Source organism: Manis javanica, chromosome 2, assembly GCF_040802235.1.
Source record: "Manis javanica isolate MJ-LG chromosome 2, MJ_LKY, whole genome shotgun sequence".
NCBI lineage: Eukaryota > Metazoa > Chordata > Mammalia > Pholidota > Manidae > Manis > Manis javanica.
Genome location: NC_133157.1, coordinates 22,922,083 through 22,931,285, shown reverse-complemented (window position 1 = coordinate 22,931,285; position 9,203 = coordinate 22,922,083). Strand labels below are relative to the sequence as shown.

Genomic DNA, 9,203 nt, shown 5'->3' with positions numbered 1-9,203 from the left:
ACCGCTGAGTCTGAGCAGGCCACGGGGTCTGGCTTGGCGTGGGCACTGAATTCGTGGGACTCACCAGCATGGCACTATAGATATTGGAAGCAACCACAAGTATGCAGAGAAGTATGGGCCCAATGATTGCTCCTTCTAGGCCCAAGTAGTATGCTCCACCAGCCACTGCCAAGCCTGTCAGGTAAGGATGGCCACCACTGGAACAGAGCACACAGATTAGCTCATGACATTTAACAAACATAAACCTTACAGTAAATCCGAAACACATCCTCTAACATAGTGTTCACTTTTAATATACCAGGCCTTTGACTGAAATTACCAGCTTTCTTTAGATTACCTTAATACAGATAACTGAACATTGATTATAATAATACTGAGATGCAGGAATTTTATTGCCTGTATAACATGTGTAACAACTGCCTTTTTATAGATCTAACAACTAAAGGAGTGAAGTCAGATTGCTAACAGGTCTCTTTCAACCATCACAGGGCTACCTGAAGTGGTTAATGTTGGCTTAGGACTGGTTACACAAGCCACCTAAGTTTACCTCCATTAATAATAATTAACTGGACACAATTTAGCATATAATTCAATTAATTATGCTTTTCATAAGACAACAGCAATACAACAGCAACCCTGTTACTTATAGGTTGGACTTCTGAAAACCTCCTAAAATACAGTTTTTAATGGGTAATGATGAAAGGCCTTGTCATTAAAGTATCTGTCACAAAGCCCAAGATGTTTATTTCATAGGAGAGTTCATAATTGCCCTCCAGCTTATCACAGTAACATTACATTAACTGGAATGAAATAGATAGATTATTTGAGCATAGCACACTGATAATGATGACAAACGATCACTGACATAAGAGGGACTTGGAAATAAGGCACGTTCTGTTTGTTTCTAATTCTTAAGCACACATGACTAAAACAATTTTGGGGGAAGCAAATACCTAAACACCTTAGATGGATATTCTGTATTTTATTAATAGTCAATTATATTTAAACTGAGTCAGTCTTCAGGAACCAAACACATTATATTCATAATTTATTTGCTTTTCTTATTCCAAAAATGTATTTGGGAAGTATTCCATGTATGCTATATAAGTAAGCTTTCTTCCTTAACAATACATTTAAGGAAATTTCCTATCAAAAATGCTTAAAGCTTCAAAAAAGTGTGGGAGTGCTTTTTAAAAAAGCTTAACTCATTCAAAACAAACAACTTACACAAAATCTTTCATTTCCTAATGATGCTGGTTAAATAGGGTATTAAGATAAAATTGTATATAAATCGTGAATTCAAGCTAGAAAACTTAATACAAAATTATAGCAAAGTTAAGAGAAATAGAAACACTTAACTATAAATCACCTAAACACTCCTTCTTTTTAAATTTCAACTGTTAAAACATTAGTTGACCATACTCTGACCATATTCCTTTTAATTCTCCCAAGTTTCAGGCATAAAAGTGCCCCTCAGGCTTGCTCAGAGTTGCTTTTTTTGCTTTCAAACTTTGGGGCTTCAGAGTCATTCTATATCATTTGTTTTCTACTTTAACTTACAAGGGAGAAAACAAGGTGGCATACAATTTGTCTCTACATAACTTCAAATTAACTAACAGGTACTCTTTTTATAAACTTAGCTCTCGTCTACCTTTTTTGTGACGGTGAGTTTGATTTGTATTAAGATAGTTTCAGTAGGCCATATTCTGTTTGAGCAGATGATCAAAACTAAACATTTGGTCACATCCTAGATTCTAGTAACCGGTGTGAATATGGATGTGTGACTAAATGAGAATTGGCTTGATTTACTTAATGTAATTTCTAAAAGAGATACTAAAACCCATAAAAATAAACAAGTATTTATTTATTATATTATATGGCCAAAGTTTGGCTTCTACCTTAAATTTAACCTATATTCATCATAGAACCATACTATAATACCTTACGTAAGAGAGTTCTGATTATCAGGCATTAATTTGATGAGATTTAGTCTTATGTGGAAATCTCAGACATACAACCTGATACTGTCTTTCTCTAAAAGCAAAGAAGTTCTAAAAATAACCACTAACTTGTTACTATACTTAAAATATTTTACATAGATCTGGTACTATTTCTTTCTTAAATATCAGTAAATCAGAAGATTATGCACAATTTGGTTTAAGTCATATGTTATAAATAATATTTATATGGTAATAAAACAGTAATATTTGCAAACAGTATTTATAATAAATATTTATATATATAGTTTACTGTATTAGATTTACTATATTTATAGTGAATAATAGTTATATAGTAATAAACAGTAATACTTGTAAACAGTATTCATTATATTAAACTTTGCCTATATCAGTGGGAACCCAAAAGACAAATTCACCAAGAAACCTTACCACCTTTCCTTTCTTCCATCTTCAAAAGAAAAATACCCAAACCCTCCATTAAGAAGGCCACATAAATCACTGAATATGATTCACCAGCAACTTCATAAGTTCTGGGGGAGACTTACCCTGATATATCAGAATAGATGGCAGTATCTACAAAGTATGTTGGCAAGAGATGGAAAACCAACAGTAAGATGGCTTTGCATCCTAAGCCCTGGGTAAGCCACAGGTCTAGAACTGCAGGGACTGCTGCCCAGTACGTCCCCAGGAAGGGCACTGCACCAAGAATTGCTGCTAACGCTGGGTGAAGATTAAAAGATGAAAAGCAACTTAACATCCTCATCAGAGCAGTAACAAAATGGCAGAATTTAATTAGGCACAAGCTCCTCCTACTTAAAAATTTCCATAACAACAACTTAAACAAATACAAACTCAAATGTTAAGTGACTGATATGCACCATTTAACTGAATTTGCTAGTTAAATGAAGGTCTAATATCTTAAAACCTGACTTATTTCTTAAGTGTGTGTCTACTTCATATATTTGTTCTTAAGCAACAAAATTTCAGTGTTCCAGTTGTTATCCTCGATCAGTGGTTAGTAAATATACAGTCCTATAATGTCACTGTAGAGCACTGGTTAAAATTTGTACTGAGTTCAAAATTAAATCAGAAATTAACTTTCTAAACCTCAGATATGAATGTACTGTTCTTTACATTGCTTCTTTCCAATAAAATAATGAAATGTATAAAAGCCTTGCTAGTTGAAGGACCTTACTCAAAGCTCACCCCCTTCCAGAGCACTATGTCCACTCTTTCTCCATCTGGCTCCCACTCCAGAGTAGGAGTCAAGTAGATGTGGATTCTAGTTCTGGTCCTACCATTAACCAGGTATGGGACCTTGAAAAACTTTGGTTTCTCACCTATACACCAGGAATACTACCTACCCTACCTGCCTCACAGGATATTATGAAACAACCTGCACATGCTCTTGGGCTGCTTGTATGTCAGGGCATGGCTTAGTGGGCTCTGAAGCAGAAAAAGAACATGAATGACCTTGGGAATGTAAAGAAAGAAGAGGGCATGCACAAAAGGGGAAAAGTGGTGGTAGAGGTAAACATGGAAGGCAGATATATTTAGGAAGACAAGCAGCCACAGAAGAAGAAAAAGTGGAAGGAGAGGAGCAGAGATAATGTTGAAGAAAAAGTAAAAGATGGTCATTAAACCATCTTGATACTCAAGAAGGAATCATTATGGAATTAGGGCATTATCAGAACAGAAATTAAGAGGTATGGAGACAGCGTATATGCCCTCAGAAGCATTTATATTGCCCCCAGGACAGTATCCTTCATGGGACAAAGCTATTTGACCAACTCATTGCTCCCTTCCAATCAGGTCAATTCAAACATTTTCTGAGTGCCAATTTTGTGCTAGGTGTTGTGCTAAGTGCTAGGACAGTCATTCATTTAACAGATGCTTATGCAGTGCTTTCTAAGAGTTGGGTATTGTTCTAGCTACTAGGTAGGATACAGCATTAAGTAAACATTACAAATCATATTCTTGCTCCTAATATGAGTTATATTAGACCACAAAATTTAGTACTTTAAACTTGAAGAATATGGTATTTCCAACGTATATAAAATGGCTTAACTTTCCTTAAATAGAGGACAATGGAAATTATGATACAATTACTTACCTGATGGTATGAAGACGATATTGATGCCAAATATAGTGTGAGTCAGCCAGGTGTACAATCCATAGAAGCCAGCCATTTTGAGGGAAGCATCAAACACCCCTCTACAAGGCCCAAATATAAAAGGGAATGTAAACAAATAGTATCATATTGTGAGTCACAAAATCAGTATCTCTAGGCTTCTGGCTACTTCATTCCAAATCTGATAATAGCTTCAATTTTAACAATGGACCGAGAATGCTGTATTCCTTTCATTTCAGAGAAACACAGAGACCTCATTTCAAAACCCTGAAATATGTTTACTAAATTTCTCTACGATGAAAGGTAACTGAAATAAAACATCTTAAAATATCCTAGTCACTGAAGTAATTCACCAATTTTTCATTTCTAAAGCAGATCTTCCACCCTCAAAATAAATGGAAAGAAATTAACTGTGAATATCTTCTTTCTGAGGATACAGTTAAACTCCAAGAAATCCAGGCTATGGCCAGCCCTCCCCTTTGGGAAAATCAAGTGAAAGACAACATAACTTGTATTTCATCAGTTTCTCCTCTCCTGTTAACAAAAATTTCCCACATTTCTTCAACTATGCTACCAATCCTACAAAGTAACTTGTACGAATGCTGTCAAAGAATGCAGGCCTTTGGGAGAGGATTTATGAAAAGATCTGATTGACTCCTAAGGAAACTCAGAGGAAAATGCAAAAGGGGTAATGCAGACACACATATTTAGTGATTCACAGGAATGCAGTACATGGAAATCTGCACCCTCCGGTCCCTCAGTTTTGCTTTTCAGTTGGAAGAGTAAGGGAGTACTGTGTAAGGAGAAGAAGGAACCATTCAGAGAGAACCCAGAGGCAGCAAACCCAAGGTACCACAAAATTACAAAACCCAGGATTCTGTGGGGCACAGGAGAAGCACCTCATATACTCACAAGGAAAGGAAAAGCTGTCTGTAATTGAAAAAGCAGAGACTGGCAGCAAAGATGCCACAAAAGGAAACACCCAGCTTTCCAAAAGCATCCCTAGAGGTGTACCGTAAGAGCAAAGCCAAGCTCTGGAACCTAGTAACCCAGGCATTCAATAGGGTTCCGAGACGTGGATTTAGTGACAGAGTGGCTCCCCAAACTGGGATACCTTCTTTGGCATCCTGACCAGCAGCTTTCACTCAAGAATGTCTTATGGGTACCATGTTGACCTCTGAAAATAAGGACACTGGTTAAAGCACAAACAAAAAAGTCTGACAGGAAGGGAGACAGCTCACAAGAAACAGAAAAGACCTGAACAGTAACTGAATACAGGAGATGGAGGAAAAAGAAAATAGAGTTTCAGGTTTTAAACCTGAGGGGGAAAAGATGGCAGTGTCTCAAAGACGTGGAAAAGCCAAGAATGTGAGAGCACATGGAAGTAAAGGGAATACATTTAGTTTGGCAATGGTAAGAAATAGGAACAATGAAAATATCCTGGAGGTAGCTGGAAATAAGAACAAGGCTTAATAGAGAGAACTGGGGGCAAAAGATTTGAGATGCACTAGAATAGATTATTCTTAGGAAAGGATAAGATATCTCAAAAGGCAAAGGTTCTCAACAAGGGACCTTAAGACAATGATATGCCAGCCAAAGAGAATGAAATCATTTCTGTAATGGGAAGAAAATCACTAGAGTGTAGTATATTCCCAGAGACCAAGGGAGAAGGAGATTTTGAGGAGGAATGATAATAAGGTCAAATACCCCAGGGAGACTAATACAAATAAAGCCTAAGAAAAAATGAGAATTTGACTAGAACTGGAGAAATCAGTGAGAAAAGATATGGACGCGGTGCTTTCATTAACCTTATGTTATCCCATAATTTTTAAGTTATAACGGAGTCACCCGTCTGGGTGGTAAGTAGGTAAAGCTCAATCCAAAAATGACCACTTGTAGGAAACACACACAGTCTTCTTTCTTCTACCGCTGGGAATATTAATTATTTGTAATATACCTTCTCACTAAGGTAACTTTAAGGTATGACTTCATGGACCTTAAGTGCATTACATACTGTTTGCAGTTACTAAACACTTTTACGGAACCCAGCGAGCAATGAAAAGGTAATATATTACCTTCTACCTTATGATTTGGTACACAAGTTTTACAAAACAGCATAGAAAAATCATGTAACAGTTTACTAAGAGACAGAATTTTTTAACTACCTCAAATTCCTAGACATTTGTTCTCTTTTTGTATTAGCTTTATTGGACTATAATTTACAAACAATAAAACTCACCTATAAGTGTGTAATTCAGCTGTTTTGACAAACGCATACAGTTAGTTGTATAGCCACCCCTACAATCAAGATAGAGAACATTTCCATCACCCCAAGAAGTTCCCTCATGCCCTATTACAGTCTGTGCCTCCCTGAATCCTGGGTCTCTGACAACCATGGGATATGCTTTCTGTCAGTATGGTTCTGCGTTTTCTAGAATTTAGTATGAACAGAATCACATGTAACTACACATATAGCTTCTTAAAAACTATAGTAAAATATACATGAAGTTATACATGAATATAAAACACGAAATTTATCATTTAGCCCTTTGAAGTGTACAGTTCAATTGTGCCAAGTAAATTCATACATTATTATGTGACTGCTTTCTTTCACCTCCTCCTCATACAATATTTTAGAGATTCATCCATCTTGTTGAGTCTATAAGTAGTTTGTTCCTTTTTAATTGCTGAGTTCTGATTATATGGATAATTTATCCATTCACCAGCTGATGGGCTTTGGGCTATTCCCAGTTAAGAGTTATTGTGAACAAATGTTGCTATGAACATTTGAGCCCAGTCTGCGTGGATATATGCTTTCATTGCTCTTCAGTAAATACCTAGGATACCTGAGTTATATCTTGTAACTTTATGAGAAACACTAGCAATTGCTTTGATCTCAGTTCAGAGCAAATCTACAGTCCATGGACAATCAGTGCACAATAACTGCCTGCTATATCACATAACTCCTCAAGGTATGAGGCTAAACTTCCTACTTAACGCTATTATATGAGTGGACACTGGCAGGAAGAGCAATTCAGCTCATGAAAAACAAAATGACATGCACCTGAAGCCCCTAGTAACGACCCAGTGCACAATAAGTGCCCAATAAACAGTGGCTATTACTGGAGGTACTGTAGTTATTGGAGGTACTGTAGATCAAGTACTGGAGCACTGGTCATATACTTGATCAGTGCTTAGAAAGTTCTGAGGATGAGTAAAACTCTAGAAGTTCGTACCTCAAGTTTGTACACTTTCAGTGTATCTGAATTGAGAAGGCAAGGCCAAGTGACACTAACAATTGCTAAGTACTCATGTGGTAGTCTAAATAACAGCCCCACAACAATGTCAATATCCTAATGCCCAGAACCTGTGAAAATGTTACCTTACATGGCAAATAGGACTTTGCACATGTGATTAAATTAAGAATCTTGAGCTAGGGCAATCATCCTGATTACTAGGTAGATCCAATGTAATCAGAAAAGTCCTTATAAGAGAGTGGTGATGGCACATAATGTACGGGGGTCACGGGGAAGGGAGTATAGCACAGAGATAATAAGTAGTGACTCTATAGCATCTTACTATGCTGATGAACAGTGACTACAATGGGGTGTAGGGGAGGACTCGATAATATGGGTGAATGTAGTAACCACAATGTTGCTCATGTGAAACCTTCATATGATTGTATATCAATGATACCTTAATAAAAAAAAAAGTAGTGATAGTTGCACAAATTGTGAGTATAGTAAAACCACTGGATTACACACTTTAAAATGGTCAAATAGTTAATTCTATGTGTATGAATTTTATCTTAAAAAAATTTTTTTTAAACAGGGAGGTAGAGGAGTCAAATTTAGGGAAGGAGACATGAGGACAGCAGAAGAGGTCAGAGAGAGAGATATTTGAAGATGGAGGAAGAGGCCTTGAGCCAAGGGATGAGTGAGGGGAAGCTGCTAGAAGCTAGGAACAGCAAGGAACCAGATTCTCCCCTCAAGCTTCCAGAAAGAACACAGCCATAGTAACAGCCTGACTGCAGGACTTCTGACCTCTAGAACCATTTGATAATAAAACCTATGTTTTTTAAGCCACTAAGTTTATGGCAATTTGTTACAGCAGCAATCGAAACTAACACAACCCACAATGTGCCATTCACCATGTTAGTGCTTTACACGTGTTATTCCATTGATACACTGCTGGGTCCCCTAATCCGTGCAGAAAAGTGACTCCTGGCCAAAAATCAGATAAATCTACTAACTGGGAGTACAGTATGCACTTTTCTTTAAAAAAGAAGAAAAAGCAAAAAAGTGGTTCAAAAGGAGGGCCGAGGTGATAGGGTAATTTGATAATAGCTATCCTAGCTGACCATTTCCAAAAGGGATTGAGACTCAGTATATCCATCTTGAGACAAACCAGGGTCCTACCCATCCTATTAGAGTGAAGTGTTCTAGAAAGCAGAAAGAGAACATGAGGATGGGGGAGGTGGGCCGAGTAACAGAGGAGCAATGAGAGCTGAGACAAGCCAGGTATGGTGCTCAGTGTTTGTGCCCAAGCACTGTTGGTACAACGCAGAATTCCTGTGTTCCCCTGGTACCCAGGGTCTCAGCTTGCAGTAAATTGGTTGCCCAGATTGGGAATCAGACACGGGAGTAATCTACCTAGCACACCAATCCAACAATTTCAAGAGTTCATTCCTGCCTTTTTACCTGGAATTACTCAGGTCCCCATTTTGAGCTTTTCTTCTTCTTTTAAACTGAACTGAACTACACTCCCAGTTTAAAAGATTTACTTGATTTCTGGCCAGAGGTCTCTTTTTTGGATGAATGAGGGGAACTAACAGGGAATCAATGAAATAACATATGCAAAACATGTAATTCAGTGCTTGGCTCAGAGATGCTCAGCAATGTTAAGGTAGAGGATGGACTGAAAGAAGAGATGAGACTGGAGGCCAAGGGCACAGTAGTTAGGAGACTGCTAAAAGATAGAACATTGGGAACTGAAAGACCAGCGGTGAGAAGGAAACAAAAATCTGACAAGTAAGTGAGAAATGCTAAGGAAGGAGAAGTAACAGGCTTGGACTCAGCAGAAAGAAGAAAAATGGAAGTCCTGAGCTCTGTCAC

At 37.5% G+C, this 9,203-nt stretch overlaps 1 protein-coding gene across 2 annotated transcripts in view; it reads right to left on the bottom strand.

The window, feature by feature from the left end:
* TMEM245 (transmembrane protein 245) overlaps nt 1–9,203 on the bottom strand; it is a 93,118-nt gene that overhangs the window by 18,091 nt on the left and 65,824 nt on the right. For both annotated transcript variants that reach the window (XM_073226490.1, XM_073226495.1), the window contains 3 exons: nt 4,072–4,172; nt 2,504–2,678; nt 3–197 (listed from right to left, as the gene is read on the bottom strand). In XM_073226490.1, coding sequence (XP_073082591.1) covers nt 3–197; nt 2,504–2,678; nt 4,072–4,172 — 471 coding nt within the window. The remainder of the gene's footprint in view (nt 1–2; nt 198–2,503; nt 2,679–4,071; nt 4,173–9,203) is intronic.